Raw genomic sequence first — 19,790 nt, forward strand, 5'->3', positions numbered from 1 at the left:
ATATGGGATTTCAAGTCAAGCTCCTCTGCTGCTACTTTAGAAAAACAAGTTCAGTTTCTTCACATCCTTGCTCTTGACAGGCCACCTGTACCCCCAGTGTGCTGCGTGTCACTTTGGGATGGATTTGGCTAACCTCTCGCAGCTTTGCAGCGACATCTTGTGGCCCAATTGACCTTAAAATGCATCAGGGTGGAGGTCTCATGAAGATTAAGACGGTGAGGAGGCAGGGTGCCATTGGAAAACCAGTACATTAATTGTGTTTAATTAGATAAGTGGCATTGCCACTATGATAGTCAACTTTACAAACAACCAACAACAACAATAAAGTTAGAAATTGTTTCAGATGCTAAACAAAATTGGTGTCCCTGAAACTTTTACTATATAAAAATATTTGCTTTTTCACCAACGTTTCATGAAGAATCTACTTCAAAAAAGGGGGAAATCATAACAATTAAATTACTATAAAAGTAAAACTTTTCTTCTGATGCAAGTAATCTAAGAAGTTACATGTTAAAATAACAAGTAAAAGCATTACAAACAGGACTTTTCTACATTGAAAATCGTGTTTTATCCAGAATCTGGAAAAGTAAACATTTTTCATTATTAAGTTCAACAAAAAACTCTCCAAGCTGCCTTACTAAGTTTTAAAGCCTTGAAAAAATATAGAAAAGTTAATAAAGAGAACGGAGCTTGACACTTTGTGAAACTCATTGAGACAAAGCAAACAGCAAACTAATTCCAAGCAAAGCCATTCCAAGATTAATCATGCTGTTGTACTCTTCTTAGGCAGTCTTATGGAATTATACGCAGGCTTTCCAATTTCAGCTCATAATTTTGCTTTTTCTAAACACCATTGAGTATTCAGTAAACAGTTCCTTATGTGAAAGATGCCCTCACATGATGTGTAAGACATAATCAAACTCTCGTGTTAATGGAAAGAGTCCCAATAATTTCACACGATCACAGAAGATCACTGCCAGCAACTTTGGAGTATTTTGCTGCGTAGCATTTCACCGTTGTCCATCAGGCCTTACTGGAATTTATCAGTTAACCCTAAAAATGTATACCCTGCGTACAGTATTTGGAGATTAACACACAAAGCCCCAAACTGCCATAGCTGGAGTCAGTGGCAGAGTGTTCAGCAAAAGCAGAATCAGGCTTAACTCCTTTTATGAGACTGCTGTAGATACTTGCCCTTCCTCTCAAGGCTGCAAAGTTTGGACAGCATAATTGGTAAGTAGTCATAGGTAGCAAAAGTGAGGGGAAAACACAGTTTTGCAGAGAAAAGACAGCTTTCAGGCTACAGTTGGTGACCTCTTCCAATATGAAGAACATCGCTGAGTGAAGGGCTGTCCGTGGCCTGCCCAGGGGAGCAGAGGTGAAGGGTGCTGCTGCAGGGAGCGAGGCTGGCAGGAACCAGGAGCCTTTCAGCCTGCCACCTCCAGGGATGTTGCTGTCTCTGTGACGGGTCTTCATGGCAGCATCTGCCTGTGCTTCACTCTAAACTCAGCTCATCCATGCAGTCACTCAAAGCAGTTTCCAGCCCTGACATTAATAATGCCTCAGAATAATTAAAACAGCAGCTACACACAATATTTTGATGTCCTGGATTTAATCTGCGTACCCTGCCTATACCCTTACCTCCTTCCCAGGCACTTTGAAAGGCTTCGATCTAGAATGGGAATGGACTTAACTCAAATTGTTGAGTCCAGGGTATATTTCTCTCTCTGTAGCAGGCAATTCCTTAGTCTCCCAATGAATTCTATGTAAATGCCGCTGTATACATTTTCTGTGTAAATTTTGCTTCAACAGAAGCAGAAGCCAGCTGTGCAGCCGTAGCTTTTCCTGGTAGTTCCTCAGCAGCCTGCAAAACTGTACGGAGTGCTCTCAGCCTCTGACAAATGTCAGTGATGACACCAGACTTTAATGAAAATTTAAATGTATCTGTGAGCTGTACTGATATCCTTTTAAATGAATTGCACTTGAAAGAAATTGCACTAATATGTAGTCGCATTTTTAAAATGCTTTTGAGATGCCACACTGCCTCATGCATCATTTGCAGCTTACTTTGTTCAGTCCCAATCATGCAGGGGTTTCAGGCTGCAGCTATCCTCTCAAACACTTCGTAACTAGAGGTTCCTGTATCAGCAATAATGTTTTATGCCCTGGACCCAGCTCAACTTTTTTGAAAAGTGATCATCTGGAAGTCAGCCTGAGACCCAGCTGTGTCACACGGATTTTCCCTGCTTTCTGAAACAATCTGCTCCACTGTTTTTGAAGCTTCTGGACCTTGCGAGCAGGGACTATCCAGAGCATCACCACTGCTGTTGCAGTGAAGAGGGGAGGCGATGTCGGAGGGCTGGTCTGATGGTTTGCCTGGAGCAGACGGCAGAGGCACGGACAAAGGAAGATTCATCATGTAGAGCACGTTGCCCAGACGTCGAGACACCTTTAAAGACAGAAACACAGTTGCAGGAGCTGCTTTTTGAGGTAGAGTTAACATCACTAAATGTTAAGGCTGGCTGTCACGTAGCAATGCCAGGGACAAAGCCTAGAAGCCGTGTAGATCCCAACCATCTTATCAGTGGTTAGCAAAAGTGAAAAAAAAAAAAAATCTCTCCTATTTTCTCTCTCATATTTTTCTAGGCTCGGCCTTTTTCCATTTTTCTTGTGGAAGGAGCTTGGCAATGCTCAGCACAGCCTGCCTGGGAAATGGCTCAGCGTGCTGGCGCTGACAACTCTTGCTCTCTAGGTACTGTGGCACCCAGGAGACAGAGGGGAGGCAAACTGCCAGCCAGGAGCTGGGAAGGTGGTTTTAAAAAGAAGAGTGACAGAGAGCTTGAGATTAAAGAAAACAGACAGGCAGACAACAGAAACACACAGAGAGTTTATATTACTGGATGAAATGAAGAGCAGAAAATTTTAAACATAAAGGGACGGCCTGCCTATGAAACATGTAAGGTTATATTCCCAGAAAGGCTGTAGAAACATTCACTTGGCATCTTTAAAGGCCAGGCTGGAGCAAAAGCAAGTATGTATCAGAACACTTCTTACCAGCTGGGAAAGGAAAAGAGTGCAATAGAATAAATCCATCAAAATCATCAAATCCATCTTTTCCATTGCCAGCCTCAGCTTAGCCTCCAGTTCAGTTGTGTCCTCACTCTAGTTTGGGCATCTCTCAAACTATCGGTCCTCACAAGCCCTCCACCTCCAGTGTCTCCCTGCGTGCTGTCAGTATGTGCAGAGAAGCAAAAGCAAACTATGCTGGAAGCCTTTTTTTTTTTTTTTTTTAACCTCAATATTAACAGTAATTACCTAATCAGTGAGAAAAAAAAAAACACAAACGTTTTTGTTTAGAAAAAAAATATCCTGATAACTTCTGACTCTTTCACGTCTTTGTGACTTTCTGGTTTTGGCACATTTGGTGATCATACCTGAGAGCGGATTTTTAATGCTGGTCCGAGTTTTAAACCCATCGTATCCAGGAGATGTTCTTCTGTTAGCAGCGGGAGGGTTTCTCCATCAATAGCGTGGTCTTTGAATATCTTACATGAAACAAAAAAATACCATCATGGGGTGATAAAGCAGACTTCACTGGTTATTTTTTTTGCTTAATCCCGAGGCATAGACAACAAAAGGAGGAAATAATTTTAGTGTTTTATCTTCCTAGTTCTCTCTTAACGGCAGTGTGAGGCTGTTTGCTCAGATATACAGATAGCTGCACATTTGCCTGTAGCTGGTCTACTTTCTTTTCTTGGGAACTTTGTCATCTTTCCATGTTAATTAGTGAGGTTTTTGTTTGTTTCATTTGGGTTGTTTTGTTGCTTGTTTCATTTTAGGAAACTTGAGCAGCCTGCTGTCAATGAAAGAGGAGTGTTCATCTTGTTAGATCTTTCCCAGCAGTATACGTGATTTCAGCCTCTTGCATTTCTCATGATATTTCGCTTTTTTAAATGCAATGACGCTCATAAAAGCTCAGGGGGTAGGTGGGTTAAACCAATATCCAATAACATAGAAGTGCTTTAAAAATTGTGCAGGATATGTAGAAAGAAAACAATTAAGATACTTTTTTTATATTGTTGTTTTGCTGCTGATCCTCTTAGTATGTGTCATGAGCAATGACTGCAGATTGCAGCATGCGAGCAGAAGTGCATGCGACCTCTCAGAGCATGGGCTACTACTACATTTATAACTTTGGGACAACTAGCTAACCTCTAACATATTCGTTTGATGGCCTTTAAATCTAGATGATCCTAAAGACCTTAAAATGTGACTGTGAACATGAGGTATGTTTGTAATCACCTGGGCATAATCTGAACAGCCTGGGAGGCTGCTGATGAAGTTGTATACATCATCCACAGTCCACTTGCGAATGTCTTCGATGGTAGAAATGTCTTCTCCGTTCAGGATCAGGCCATGTGCTCCTGTAAGGAAGAAGGACAAGCGTAATGTTTTTAGGACTCTGCTGGCAAATCGGTTGGAAAAGACTGTTAACATAAGAATTTGTACACTTAGCCAGAGCCCCAGATTTTAACAGCACTGTGTATAAATTCTACATTTAGCTGCCATGACTCTGTTGTACCAAAATTTAGCTTAGATCAAAGGGAAGAAACAAGAGAGCAAGTCATTAATAATACTGAATATCAATATGCCATTTAACTGCAGGCTGGAGACTTGACAAACCTGGAGTTAGCAATGGGTTGCTGGGTACTGGAAACCCATATGGTAGTGCTGAGAAGGGGATTGCAGAAGGGTACATGTACTTGTCATCAAACGCAGCACAAGAGCTATTAGATTCCTTCTCATTTGTGTTGCTGCAGCTGTTGCTTTCAGCAGAAATTTCGTGAGCAGCACAGTTTTTCCTCAGGTCTTGTTCAAACTCTTTGCAGTTTTTGGCAACTGCAGATGGCTCGGTCTGATTTTTGCTTTGTTCATGTTTGTTTGGTGTCTCCACCTCGGCTTCTTTCTTGTCCTCTTTCTCGTCATCCACTGCGGTGGAAGCAAGGTCTGCAGTTTTGTCTTCGGCTTGGCTCTTGGTGCCATTGGCACCACAGTCTGCGGTTTTGGGATTTCCAGCTCTTCTTCCTGGCCGGCGGCCCCTCTCCCTCTGCAGAGCGCCGACTGGAGGGTATGGGCTGGCTGCCATGAGCATAGTGTTGCCGTGAATTTCATCGAGGGTGGTACGATGAACGTATAAGTCACTGGGAAGGTGGCCTTCAGGTAGTCTGTGCCTGCCGCGGAAAGCAATGGGGCTGGCTGGCATCCCGTGGTAAAGGAAAGGTGCTTCCAGGCCCAGCAGCCCTTTCCGATGAGCTTTCTCCATTTCTTTTTGCTGAAAAAGAGCACTCATCTCCATTTCCATCCTAAGAGACACACAGAGCACAAGCAGTCAGGGCAGCTCTGATCTTTAATCATCTCTTTTATTTTTTTTTCGTGTTAGATTTGACAGCGTGGCCTGCTCCTCCGGGGCCTAGAGTATTGGGGGATCACTGGACCTTGGTCAGGGGCAGAGTCCCTTCAAGAACAAAAATTTGGGCCCATTTGGGCCCAGCACAGCTGCAGGGGTGCAGCAGGTTGTTTGATAACACCTGGTTATCAAAGCCAGAGGAAGTGGGAGAGCTGGGGGCAGAATGCAGGGGGAAGGTGCTAGGACTGGCTTGAGAGTTGGGTAAGAATTTGTCTTGGGGATTTAGGCTGAACTTATTCACTTTGGGGCTTTCTTGGGTTTGGTGGGCTGAGGGAAGAACCTGAACAGGCAGTGGTGGTGCTGATATGGCCAAGGGGATATAGGCTGCCACTATTTGTGCCTAGCTATTTTTTATTTATTTTTTTTTACACTGTGTGGCAGCAGTTACGTGAAGCACATTGTTGATGCAAGTCTTGTGCTTGGAGGAGTTCAGCAATCAAGACTGGCTTACTGAAGAGCTTAAAACACTTCTGTCATAGTTCTCCTGAGATGCCTAATCAAAATTTATCAGTTCTTTGCTCTTAACCTCTTTATGCAAGTGATGCTGCAGCTCAGTGCTGTGCCGAATCCCAGTGTAGGTATAGCTGGGGTCAGAGTTTCCCTATGGAAATGGTGTGGCTGTGAGGGAGGGCATTAGTGACTACTTCACCAGCTACTGATTACACTGAAACTGGTACAAATGACCAGGCTCTCTGTTGTAACCCTGACATTCACATCGTTTGGTTAAATTGGGAAAGCTGTCCACCCTTGGTGGGGTGGAGACGTGGCTAATCATCCCCAGGGCCCAGCTGTAGAGGCTTAAAGTAGTGCATGTGATAGCACACAGCTGTAAAGTTTGAATTTGTTTTTGACTTTTTGTAACTTCAGGCTGTTTGGGTCCAGAGCTCAAGGGCTGGGTCTGCAATCTGTAGCATGTTTGTTTCTTTAACCAAGCTGACGGGGTTGTTTCTGTTCCCTAACTCATTTTAAGGCTAAAAGCAAAATAGGGACAAGCAGAAAGTTCAACAGTCTCAGACCCTCAGAGATACGAGGGCCCTCTGCTTCTCTGGGTGGTTTGAAAAACTACCTCAATGATTCCTAATAAAAAAATCAGCAAAGTCTGTGACTTCATTGCTTCCATCTGCCTTTGCTGTCCTAATCCTGGCCCACACCTCAGAGCAAAGCTTACTCTCAATTACCTGGCAATATTTTGCTTTTGAACAAGTTCCTGCCTTCTGGCCACAGCCTCCATGGATTCCGGCTGGAGAAAGCTGTATCCTTAAAGAGAAAAAAAAAATAAATTGTTTCCTCAAGCAAATGCACAAACCCCAGAGCAATGCAAAGGCACTTCAAAAGGCTTTTTAAGGCTTGAACCGTGTGCTTCTCCAGGAAGCTGCTGTGACTTCAAGTTAAATACTACTTGTGTTCATTACTTCAGTGGGAATATGTAGAAGAAGCACGAAGTCTAGGATCAGATGTGTCGTTAGGTGCACCCGCCGTTATCCATAAAGGAAGGAGGTAGCAGGGTTGTGTTATTTGGTGACTTAGGTCTCTGAAGTAGTTACAGCTGCTCAGAAAGTAATGGTTAAGCAAAGCAAACCTGCTCCTTAAAGACTATTTTCAGCCTAGATGTCATGTTATTTTAAAAGGCATTTTCTCTTGAGGTAATTTCTTATTTGAGATCTGCGTTTAGAGGAAAAAATCTGAAGCCAGAAATTCTTTCTATGGATCTATGCAGAATCCAGAGTTTGCATCCTCTGGTCAAAGAAGGAACCATAAGATAGGACCTCTCAGTATAAAGCGGTGTATAAGCTGATTATAAATAAACTCATGTAAATATATTTTTAGCATGATGTGTGTACCACAGTTCTGCTGCCATGCTGTGGTATCCAGCCTTCCCTTAGAGCTGTGCCCTGCAATTCTGAGTCTCCATTTAGGACAACCAACAAGTCAATTACAAAGTGTAATCTGTTGAGAGAGAAAATGGCATCTGATACTGTGATTAGAGAATATGTTCAATAAAGTAGTCTTTTAAAACAGCTAATACTGATACATGAGCATGAGTTAAATGTAGCAGAAAATGTTGATTGGACTCATTTGTTTAGCTGCAGACTTCTGTTTAGGTGTGCGATACCTGGGAAACAAAAAAGGAAAGAGAGAACAGAAAGATGCAAATGGTTTGGAAATCAGTGTATTTAACAGAAGTTGAAATTGGTGTTTAAGACCTAAACTGGCACAGTTTAGAATCCCTAGTAAGAGATTGTCTCCTTTTAGTGAGACTATTTTACCAAAGAAAATAAATTAGGGTTGCAGATACTGCTGATAAACCAATGGGGGGAAAAAAACTAATAGGTGCCATTTGTTTTCTCAGTTGCATGCTATCACTTATAACTTACAGACAGTGCTTCATTACCTGGGCCTGGATAAACACGGTTGGACAATATGTTTGGCATGTTTGTGTGCTGTGGGACTGTGGGCCCGAGGTGGGATGCTATATGAATCTGTCTTGGGTCAGCTGATGCCACCATTTCTGTGGAAGGTAACAAATCTCTGCGAGAAAAAAAGACATTCAGACATTGAAAGGACAATGTTTGGTTAATACTAATATAAGGTTTTTATGTACTGAAGGACAGCACATGAACATTTATTCTTTAATTGCAGTATTACACTAGAGAAATGATGAAAAATACCTGTCTACCAGTCGAGGCTCAAACTGGGAGGAAATCGCCTGCATTCTCTGCTGGCCAGTGCCCATTAGCGGGGGGTTTACTGCCATCAGCTGATTCCTCATGAGCATCTCCTGGCGCTGCCGCAGTTCTGACACAAAGCATACACAGTTTCCGCTGCCACCTTAACTGCTTTGTTTAACTAATGCGGTTTTATACAATCAAAATGCAGTAAAAATAAACAGGGTGTGCACAGTCAAGTGTATAAAAGGACAATTTACAATCAGCAATAACTTGTATATCACTATTAAACTGGGAGAGCATAGCCATGAATGTGAAGTTCTCTGTTAGAGAGAGTTTTCATTTCTAATATGATTTTTCTTTTTAAAAAATCTTACTGGCTGGGACCAGCCTTGTTGTGAGAGAGCAGCTCTAGCAAGAAGAGCCTGCAATTAGAGCCAGAACCTCTGTGTCCAGCTACAGCGTCTGTTGCTGAGCTGCTCTGTGGCCTTGACTCCTCTTCCAGATGCTTAGCACCTCTTGGTCAGCTTCTGAATGCCAGCAATTCCCCATGTTAACTTTTAATTACCTTGATAGCGAAATGCTTTTTCCAATTATTCCTAAGAGAAATTTGAGATCTTTTTAAAAGGCATTCAACCTGTTGCTGGCTGTTTCTCGAGATTAGCAATCCTATAAACAAATGTGCCGTAAGGTTTCTTCCTGCTTACCTCCTGCTGCCATGCCACTTGCTAGCCGGTACAAGTGCTTCTCTTCGAGAGCTCCTTGCTCCCCCAGCATAGACATCTTTCTCATGTGATCCCGAGGAGTCATGCTGTAAGGAGACAGCAATGTTTTTTTCCAGTGAGAACAGAATCAGCAGGCCCAAAGAAAGGAGTAAGACATTCAACAACGTAAAGAACAGTAGGTTTTATACAAGTTGTCCCATCCCTGTGATTTAAGGCCAGGCTGGATGGGGTTTGGAGCAGCCTGATCTGGTGGTGTTCTCCACATTTCTGAATGCTGCAAATGCTCAATTCTGTGTTGGCAAAGATTGTGGACTTTTTTTTCTTTCTTTTTTTTTTTTTTTTTTTTAAGGATACTTTAGACTTAAAGCGGTTTAGGATGCTGGGTGCCTCATGAAGAGCATTTGAGCTGCCAAAGTGCTTCTGAGCTGCTAAAGCATGCTAAAGCTCAGTACTAAAGCGTTTTAGTGCAGAACTAAACTGTGCAGCAGCTCAAAAAATAGGAGGCAACTGCGAAGATATTTGCTGTACCATACTGGTCCAGTGACCATCTGGGTGGTTTCTGTTCATGGCTGAGTGGGCTGTACTAAATGCACTAGAAAACGAAGCTGAAATTGTAAACTTCATCCTAACTTCTGTATATCCTGGTGCACCTGACTGGAGAATGTGAAGGGACAAAGCAACCAGCAAAGGGCCATGGAAAAAAAAAATAAAGGAGGTTTTTATCGTTTTAGTTTAGTAAATCAGGAAAGAAAAAAATCAAAGTTAATGTTAACGCTGATAAAGTTTCTCCTGTCGGATGACTGAAATGCTGTACCACTTTAACATTTTAGGAAATTGCTTCAATTCAATTTTGCTTTTGTTCATCAGGCCTAACTAGAACTCCTGCACTTTTGCTGTTGTAGTAGAAACACCTTCTTTCTCCTCTATAAAATCACACCTGTGACTAAAAATATGTGATGCAACTTTTAAAGGGTGGAATCACGGAAAACCTGCTGGGAAAAGACCCATCTATTCTGACCCAAAACCACCGCCTTCATGTAGGATCAAATACATGTATACCCTGTCTGTTTTGACCAACACCCAAGTGACAGTAACTGTGGTTAGAAACCATTAGCACCAGTATCACAGCATTATTTGCTGTAGGGTCTGGATTTTGTGTGGATGTGAAGCAAGTTACACTGGTGACAGTGTCTGTCTCCTTTCAGAGCTGGAGCAGAGACTATCTAAAACCTTTTTCAAAATCTTTCTTTTATAAAGGTGAGGTTAACTTTTGAATGCTGGCATTTCCACTGAAAAAAAAAAGGGTTCCATTCTGTATACAGCAGCCTCCATAGTGGAGCTGATCCGTAAGTTTTGATAGATTATTATCTATTGGATGACTAAAGATATGCCAGGATTCAGAGAGCATCACTTCAGGCAACGTTCATGACATCAGCAACTTAGCCTTGCAAAGGCAGAGTAGGTGGTCTATTGGTTTGATAAGGAATAGATATTATATTGAGAAGTCATGGAATAATATCACTTAAAAGTTTATCTTCCACTGCATCTGTAGCTTACTGCTTCCACTGACCCAGTTTTTGAATCATCATGAGCCAAAACGAGGGTTTGATTCCTTAATGAGGTTTTCACTGGAGTTGCTCCATGAAGCCGTTCTGTTTTGTTTTGTTTTCTGTTGTGCCAGTCAATCCTGTCTAATTTATCTTGGATTTCTTCTCAGATACATGAAAAATAACTCTGGTATTTCTGGTCAAAGTTTTCAGGATGCTGTTTCCACTGAAAATAATCTGCTTTCCTAAGCTGGATATCAGAATACCCGTATGGTGCAAATTTTATGTAAAGGAAATGTTTTGTATGTATGTTATCAGTTTTAAGTTCCTTGCTAAGTTCCCTGACTTTCCTGTTCAGGGAAGTATTGAGTTGGTGTGGTAGGATACATACTTAGCTCAACAAACTAATAGTAAGACTAGTATATAACCTTGTGTCAGGAGGAGATACTGAATTCTCTTAATTCGTTACACTGTTTGGAAAAACACCTTCTTGAGTTATTTAGCTGGAGCTCTGACTGGCAGGTCAAAATTAGGGTACTTAAAGCTCATACTATTTTCATAATAACTAGCATAGTAGAAAAAAAAAATCTCTAAGAAGAGAACAGGGAAAGTATACTTCTGATACATATATTAGCTGGGATTTAAGAGCAGCTCAAAATCCGGCCGCTGAGTTCATATAAATTCATACACACCAGCTGTCCAGTGTTGCATTCATATATGGCTCTTCTCTGATCCTATTGCACAAATCCTGGCTGTACAGCACATTACAGGGATGAAGACAAGTTAATCTGTACCTTTAGAGTCTTACCCTTAGCAAACCCTTCTTGGCAGCAGGCAGAACCACTCACCCAGTACTAATTCTGTCTCAGTTTATTAGACAAGAAGTGGCAAGACACGAACTTCATGAAGCAGAAGCATTTGGAAATCTAATCAACCTCTGTGCGCTTTCAAAATGTCTGTAGCAGTTCTGCGTCCATATCATAATGCCATCTTATGTATAGTACAGATTTATTGGAAGAGTTATTATTTTAGTTAAACACATTAAGATTTCATTGACTAATACTGCTTTTATATACATCAAATGCATATAATTAGCATTTTTAAAGCAATTTTTGGTATACCTTTGCAATGAATGGATCTATGGACTCTTTGAAAGAAGCTGGGTATTGTTTAAAATTTTCATGTAAATTTATGTCAGAGAAATCACTTAAACATATGATATAAGCGTGTATCCAAGCTTATGAGTGAAATATCTGAAGCAACTCATGCATAGTATCATTTTAATTCCCATTGCCTCCTTTCTTAGAAAAAGAAGTTGTGATTACTTGAGAAATCAGATTTTGGTTGAAAAAATAAATATTATTAATACTCTAGTGTTATTAACTGTCATATCAAGGGTTCTTACCTTTAAACTATGCTAGTGCTGAAGTTGTACTTATTCAAGAACCCACAACCAGTAAAGTAAGTTACTTTTGGAAAACAAGAAAGGGATTATACCAACATTATGTTCTACAGGATTGTGAAATATGTCATCTTAATTGGGGTGAGGTACCATTGGAGAAGTTGTAGGGCTAAATTCTAATCCTAGATACGTGGGCACAGACTGCTCAGAGACTGAGATTAGAGTGTAATCCTAAAACTGGATTGAGAACGATACATTCCCTAAAGAAAGGAAAATAACTATATTTACACTGTGTGTGTCATCCAGTAGAGTTCACGTTGCATGCCGCTACACCGAAATGGAGACATGGATGTTTCACCACTTTGGAGCTAGCTAATTGTTAAGACTGCAAGCAGCAAGTCAAAGTTCTTTTAAGCATGTTGGTTTGGGGAAGAGATCAAGGCCTAGTGCTGGTAAATTCAGTCCTTTGGGTACTAAGTTAAGCTGGCAATAGGAGTTCATCTTGTTGCCACTGAAATGTGTGGGAGCAGAGGTAAGGTGGTGTTCCTGCCTGCTACCGAGACACCATCAGCTTTATCGACTGAAACGGATGGCAGAGAGGCTGTGTGCTGAGCACACGTGCACAGCAAGAGCCCTGAGCAGGTGAGACAGGCAGATGGTGGAGGGAAAAGAAGCAGCCCTTCTGCTGTTTGACGTGGCATGGGAGTGGTACGGATACAGGATGGTGAGCAGCAGAGCGGGGAGTTCTGCTTAGCATCTCCCTGAGCTCCAGGCTGGGACCAAGAGACTGGGTCCTGCAGAAGCACGGTGCTAATGACTTGGAGTTGCATTTGTGGCAGCACCCAGAGGCTCCCACTGAGCAGAAGCTTAAGCGTGCACACAAAATGCTGTAACTATGCTTGCTAGAAACATAGGAAAATAACTAAGCAAGAGCTAATGAAAATAGTGGTGGTAGCAGAGCGGGTGTGTGCGTGCGTGTGTCTATGTGTAACATGGCACACTGACCCTCGTCTCCTGACAAACTGGTACGTGGCAATCTGTTTATAAGGGATGGGGCTCTGCATTACGTGGGTTATATGCAGAGAGAAAAGCATGATGAAATTTGTTTTCCCTACGGATTTATTTCATAATTGGCAACGACATTTGTCTTTTCATTGAAACATTATCTTGTTGTCTTTTATTCTTTTCGAAGTTGAAAGATTATAAAACATGGCATAAGTGAGATCAGTTAAAAACAAAGTATATTTTTCACTTTTTAAAGATCATTTTTACTTTTAAAGCATTAAGAAAGGTGTTTTTTTTGTTGTTTTGTTTTTTCCATTTTTTATTTCTAAATATTGGAAGTACAAGACTTGGAATGGAAAACTTTCTGATGATCAGAGAACAAGGCAGGTATTTTAAAATGAAATGCAATTGAATTATAGTGGGATTCTTGCCTTACTTTAACCTGAAATACCAGTGCAAATGACAACACTGCCAGTCCCAAAAGAAACCAGACAGAGGAAAGATGAAGATGTTTCAGGAAGGCTCTTTAAAACTATTTATATTTAACAACTCTTTGATTTCCACTGTCTAAGAGTTTGAATCTTGAAAACCTGTACCAAATCCTCAGCACCTTTCCCCTTGAGTTAGAATCACACCAGTATCCTTCAGACTTCCCAAAGTTCTTTGATAAAAATGTAGAAAACTGCATTTGGTGTGTCTTAGACCACTAAGATAAAACAAGATGGTACTTTTTTTTTTTTTTTTTTTTTCTATTACTAATCTTTTCAGGCTACTTTTCTTCATTATAAATCAAAAGATTAAAATAAAACTGATTTAAAAAAATATTTGCAGGTATATTTAGATATATGCAAGTCATATCTCAGATACTAAAACCATCATTATTTTCCACATTCATACAGAAAATTATAAGTTTTAATACGACCTTTTACCTTTTACAAGAGTAACATGAAATTGCAGATTAGCTCCCGTATACAGACTCAAAAGTCAGCATGCTCAACAGACTGAATGTTTTCTGTTCCACAGTTTGTAGGATCAGGCCACAATAAAATTACTTGAGTCAGGACTGTCTCTCTCGCTCTTTCCCTATCTTTGGAGCTTGGGGGAGAGGGGAAATTCACGTATTCTGTAACTGAGCAGCTTGAAATTTTATCTTAGAAGGCAATTTAATAGTGCCCAAGCCTTTCTCGGTCTATAGTTAATTCCACCCACATATTCCGATAATACCAAGATGTAAGGAACTCTTACAGCATAACGTTATTTTTACAGAATATATCACACTGCATATGCTGGTGTTCTACAAAGCTGTTATCACCGGGGTTTGTTACAGTGACTAGGCATAGGAGCAAAACTTTAATTAGGCAAATCTAACGTATGTATATCAGAAGAAAACAGCCAAAATCAATAGCCTTGATTAATTCCGATTGCACACTGATTTAGAAAATCCGCTGCTGTAGGAAATACCTGCAAAATATTGATTTTTATCTATAGCATTGAAAAAAAAATAAATTAGCACAAAGATTCAGCTCTACACATTAACAGACAGTTATCTTTTAAGAATATTTTGTGACAGAAGACAGTGAAACATTGGTTTGCGTATATTAAGTGACTCAATCTGTATCCAATTTGCTTGCAAAATACTGATTTTGCAATGAAAAGCCTTCCCAAATAAAACCTTTCATTTGTGTAATAAATCTTTAAAAGTTTCCAAAATGATCAAATTTATGCTTTAAAACAAATACAGAGTTTCCACCTGAACATGCAGGATTATTTACCCACGAGAATACACATAAAAATTGCTGAGAAACCTGTACATAGTTAATCACATACTTTAGTTTTTCTAAATCGCCCCTGCGTACTCCTAACTTTACTCTTTTCATTCCAGTGCTGCTTTTAAAGAAAAACACTGTGAAGAAGGCTCCTTCGGTCTCTGCAGTTTCTATCATGTCTTTCCTATAAAATATGAAAAATCATACATTTCTTGCTTAGCGGATGTAGCATAGCCACTTACATTTAAAAAATAGCACTATTTAGTTTTATTACATATACTTACGTCTATTGTGAAGGCCTTAATTTTGAGAAAAACGATGACACCATGAACCTCCGAGAGCGTGTGCCTTCACTAGAAGTCTTCCTTTCGAGCTGCCTCAGTAATGTGATTGGCAGCTTTTAAAACACATCAAGATTAACATGTCAAAAACTGCCTTAACTAACGCTGACTTTACTTTAAATACAAATTGAATTTATCTTGATTAGCCCTCATCCCTGCTTCTAAGCCCTACCCACTCTGACATCACAAGCCCTTCTCCAATAGCATCCTCTAACCAGGCTGTAAAAACATAATTACAAGAAGAGCACTGCAGTGATCTGATAAACCTATTTCACGTTTAACCTGCTAAGCTGTTGTTAGCTTTTAAGATGCTTGATGCATTCACTTAAAATCTTCCTGTTCCAAAAAGAAATAGGAGAGGTGGCTAAGAAGTGCCTAGCTCTGCTGCATCGTGTTACTTCTGTGCGCTGATTTTCGGAAACGGTGGACTTCTGGCAGTTGGCAAGAGTTCCCCCCAGAACTGCCTTATTCCAAGACTGTGCATCCGATTGGATTGGGGAGAGCTAGGAGATGGAAATCCCGTTAAGCATATTGTGAGGCTAACACAGGGATCAGATGGTTATACTGCTCAAGCTGGCAATTTACTCTTTAATTCTCACTGTCGGTGGGTTAACTCTCAGAATGAACGCCTGGTAAGTGGCAAATTTTAAAATGGCAGGGTGTGGTTGGTTTCTGCTAATATCCATGTCACCTGGTGGCACATCAGAGTTAATGTTTGTTAATCCCTTGTCCACACACTTAAAGTTCATCAAATGCTCGCTGCAACATCAAAAAATTGCCCCAAGTCCTCTCAAATGTTAACACAATGCCTAAGCCTAGAGAAAATTCGTTACGAAAATTGCTGCCGGAGATGCATTAACATTAACAAAGGGCTGTAATTCTGCTATAGTTCAGCATGACCTTACAGAAAATGAGCTACCTTTTTGTAACGTAATGCAAAACACATAGAAATCCTACATTGCATAGTATTAAAAAAAAGTTAGCAATGGCGACTAAATATGTTTGTTGTTGATGCTACTGCGGCTGTACTGTTGCTTTCTGAGCCTTCTTAATTAAGAAGAAAATCATACCCAGAATTGTTATTTTTCAAAAAATAAAAATAAAAAATCCAATGCTAGTGTTTTTAAAATAACCTGAGAATAATTTGCTTGTGACTTGAAATGTGATGAATCAAAACAGTCTTGAGTACAGCTCCTTTGCTGGGATGTTTCAAGATTGTCTGGGTGAGGATGAACCAAACGCTTTCTGAGGTATTGGGTTGCCCAAACAGATTAAGAGCAAAGTATTGCATCAGCATATATTTTTCATCAGATGTGTTAAGCCATGTTAATCACTTTTCAGGAAAAGTAGGAAAGTTTAATATTAGGAAAAAATACTTCCTATGGTAGAAGCAAAACCAATATAATAGGGATGCATATACATGTATATTTTTTTCTATTTTACCTAATGAGGGAAGTTTGGAGAGAGAACACTACTTCTCAGCCCCCCGGCATCCTGTCTTTGATTTTTGGCACAGGAGCAGGACTGCTGTATGCTGTAGTGAGGTGCGAAAACCACAATTCATAAAGATGCTTTATTGGCCCCTTTCCAGAGAAGATATAGATGTTCTTGGCTGGATTTCACAGGCATCAGGGTATATTTCTGAGTCATGCAGTGGTCTGTCTATCTCCGTGGTCCTGTTTTTGCTGGAAAAGTGGTAGAGCAGCAATGGAGCAGGAGAGAGGGGGACGTAGAAGATGAGTTCTGAGTAGAACAAAGCTATGTGGACTGTATCAACTTGGCCTAGGCCTCGGTCTGTCAATTAGTGTCACTGTTAGCTAAGATGATTTAGGGCAGCGTAGTCCACGTTATCCCCTTTGCACTGATGAATCTATCGGTAGGTGTTTCTGTAGCCTGACAGCTCCCATCCTGTCTCTGGTGGTTGCAGCCTGAGCTACTGGCACTAGATAAATTCTAATGCAAAAGCTGGAGCTGGAGTCACGCCTTCTTCTGTACACTCTTACCCAGATTTAGTGCCTGGGGTTACCTCTATGGCAAGCAGTGCTGAAGTCCCAAAACTGGGATTTGAGCCTTCCAGTATAGGATGCACCAAGACAGCATCGCTTCATCCTCAAGTGCCAGAAATGGTAAGCATACGCTATGACAGTAGTAGCTCTAATCTTACTGTTGTCACCAGATATTTTGTCAGGACCGATATAAGTCAGAACTTTATTTTCTCCCCTTCTTACAAAATCAATAATAAACATGTCTCAGCTGATGGGATGTATAGCTTTGGTCTTCAAAAACGGAAGGCAAATAATGATATCAGACAATTTTGTTACCAGTTCAAGGGCTGTTGTTTACCAAAATGCAATGATAGAATGGATTTGTATAAATAGAGAACCTGCTAAACTAGAGTCTAAGCAGGTTTTAATCCACAGTTTCCAAACACTGTCTGTCATAAGTGAGGAATCTGTGGAAGAGTGATAATCCTGATTTCTTCTCCTTATGTGTTCACTGAAGCAAGATGCATTTCAGTGGAGCCTAACTTCTGTGTAATGAAATGAGCTGGGCTGACACAGAACTTGCCAAATGGCATCTTTATCACTGATCGCCCTTTTCTAAAATGAAATCTGTGTTCAGAAACATGAAATTCTTTATCTAAACCTCACTTTTTTTCTATATTTCCCCCAAAAGTTTTAAACCAGAGTGTTCACAGCTGAGGCACCTGTATTTGTGGCAGCATAGGTAAGGAACAATGTGGTCTGATCAGGAAATCTGAGACAGCTAGGCTGGAAATCCCAAGTTTAATTTTGAACAAGAAGCTGTATCCTATAATTCTGGGATTAGAAACAATAACTGGACTCTACGGTGATGGTGTTGGCTTATAAACATGTGGGATCCTGCTTTTGGAAGAAACTAAAAAATAACCAGAGAAGGGAATGGGCAAAGCTGTGTGTTGGAGTGCCACGGTAATCATCTGACATCTGGGTGCACAGAATGTCCTTTAAGATATAACACTGCTTGGGAGTGGGTGAGTCTAAGGGACGAATGAGACATGGCAAACCAATAAGTTCCTTTGAAATCTAAATTGACCAAACACTGTTTGTTGAAAAAATATTTTATTATTATTATTATTTATCTATCTATCTATCTATTTATTTATTCTTTCATTTTGTGTCCCTGAATCAAAATGGTTGGAAATGTCTGGATTTGCAACCGTAGAAGACCTGATTTTTTGTTTGACTAACGTAGTCCTAAAGGGAACTGAAAAGCTTTGGTCACATTTTGCAAACTGACCAGATGCTGAAAGAACAAATCTGTTGGTAAAATTATATTACCAATTCCATGCACACACACCAGAGGTAATGGAAGATGCACTCTGCCATGCTTGTGTCATCTGTGGAACTTCACTCCTTTTGCTCTGGACATGTGTTTTTACATTGTTCTCGTATTTGGTTGTTTGGGGATTTTTTTCATTAGCCTATGTATGGATTTAGGGTATTTTTGGTTGTGGAAGGACAAATTGCAACTGCACAGGTATCACACTGAAAAAGAAAAGTGTTGAGTAAACCCTGTCTTTTGAATTCGTTTTTGAAATGATGGCTAGAAATACAGGGATTCAGGTGCCGTCATTTAGGATGACCATAAAATGCTTGACAACCAGCTCGTATATCAGCATAAATGTGCTCTCCAGTCTGAATATGTATTTCCAGGGAGTTTCACAGAATGCAATGGGGTTTCCCTGAACTATCCAGGCCCATTGTACCAGATGGTACCGTATGGAAGTAACACTGATCCTTTGACTCTGTTGATTTCTAATTAGGTTTCTAGTAATTAATATAGTTTGCAGGCCTTGCATGAACTCTGCAGATTACCCATTCATGTAAATGATTAACTGAAAGGGGATTACTCCTGGCATAAGTTCAACCAAAAAGAATTTTCCAGCCCTGAAAATCTTCTTTGACAGACTAGTAGGTAGTAACAGAGAATAAAATATTAACTTTGTATTTGTGTAATTCCATTTCAAAAAGGGTGAGTCGATAGAAGAGCGTTAAAAGCATAAGCATGGTGGATATGAAGATACATTTTCTGGGATACATCTTTCAGTCATGCTTTTTATGGGATCACAATTTCTATGAAATCAAAATGCATATTCAGTGTGAAATAGTAGTTGGAGAAATCTACTTATCATTGCTATTATTTTATAATTCATAAGGTAAATTCTGTCTTTATGGCTAATAATGTGTTTTAAAAGTTCAACCCCATGGAAATGCTCTCAGACACAAGGTCTGATTTTTGGGTGGTCCTGTGTGGAACCAGGGGTTGGACTCAGTGATCCCTGTGGGTCCTTTACAATTCAGGCTATTCTCTAATTCTGTGATTTTACAGTTTGTGTTCAGCAGCTTGGGCAAAAGGCTGAAATTCTCTTAACTATAGAACATCAGTGGCAACGAGGGACACGTCGCGGCTCTGCTCACGACCCGTTCACCCAGCACGTGCACTTGCAAGATGATCCTGCCGAGTGTGCAGCCCCTTTAGCTCGGGCAGAGTCCACCTTTGCATGTCAGCATCGTAGCTCCATAACTTTACTTTTTGTTATGTTTTAAAGTGTAAAAGTACAATGAAAACTCTAAATCTCCCTCACCTTTCCACCCGCAAAAAGCTTCCCTGAGTTTAGGGGGTCTATTTTAAGGTTATTAGAGGAATATGCATTTCTGAACCCATCGTTTTCTCTGGTTTAGCATATTCTCAGTGCCTTTTCCAACATCTCCTGTGATCAGCCTATGTCTATACATAAATACTGAGTGAGGCGATTGGCTTTGGTTTTCATAACCCAGTGAAATCTATTTTAAACAGCTGCCTCAGGACTGACTGTGGGCTGATACATT

At 40.4% G+C, this 19,790-nt stretch overlaps 1 protein-coding gene across 1 annotated transcript; it reads right to left on the reverse strand.

The window, feature by feature from the left end:
- Window positions 1-249: 249 nt before the first annotated feature.
- SAMD7 (sterile alpha motif domain containing 7) lies at window positions 250-15,061 on the reverse strand. The gene is made up of 9 exons (XM_084530203.1): window positions 14,863-15,061; window positions 8,841-8,944; window positions 8,137-8,263; window positions 7,860-7,996; window positions 6,646-6,724; window positions 4,684-5,363; window positions 4,303-4,424; window positions 3,435-3,545; window positions 250-2,449 (listed from the first exon to the last, which is right to left on the reverse strand). The coding sequence occupies exons 2-9, from the start codon at window positions 8,941-8,943 to the stop codon at window positions 2,177-2,179; spliced, it is 1,632 nt and encodes a 543-aa protein (XP_084386329.1). The 5' UTR covers window position 8,944; window positions 14,863-15,061; the 3' UTR covers window positions 250-2,176.
- Between the last annotated feature and the right edge of the window lie 4,729 nt (window positions 15,062-19,790).

This window comes from Aythya ferina, assembly GCF_964211825.1.
Source record: "Aythya ferina genome assembly, chromosome: 9".
Taxonomy (NCBI): Eukaryota; Metazoa; Chordata; class Aves; order Anseriformes; family Anatidae; genus Aythya; species Aythya ferina.

Coding starts and splice junctions, on each gene's coding strand:
- SAMD7 (XM_084530203.1), bottom strand. CDS start 8,943: ATGACTCCTCGGGATCACATGAGAAAGATGTCTATGCTGGGGGAGCAA. Junction 5,364..6,645: donor CAAAAGCAAAATATTGCCAG/GTAATTGAGAGT, acceptor TGTGTCTCTTAG/GATGGAAATGGAGATGAGTG. Junction 3,546..4,302: donor GCTGTTCAGATTATGCCCAG/GTGATTACAAAC, acceptor GTTTCATGTAAG/ATATTCAAAGACCACGCTAT.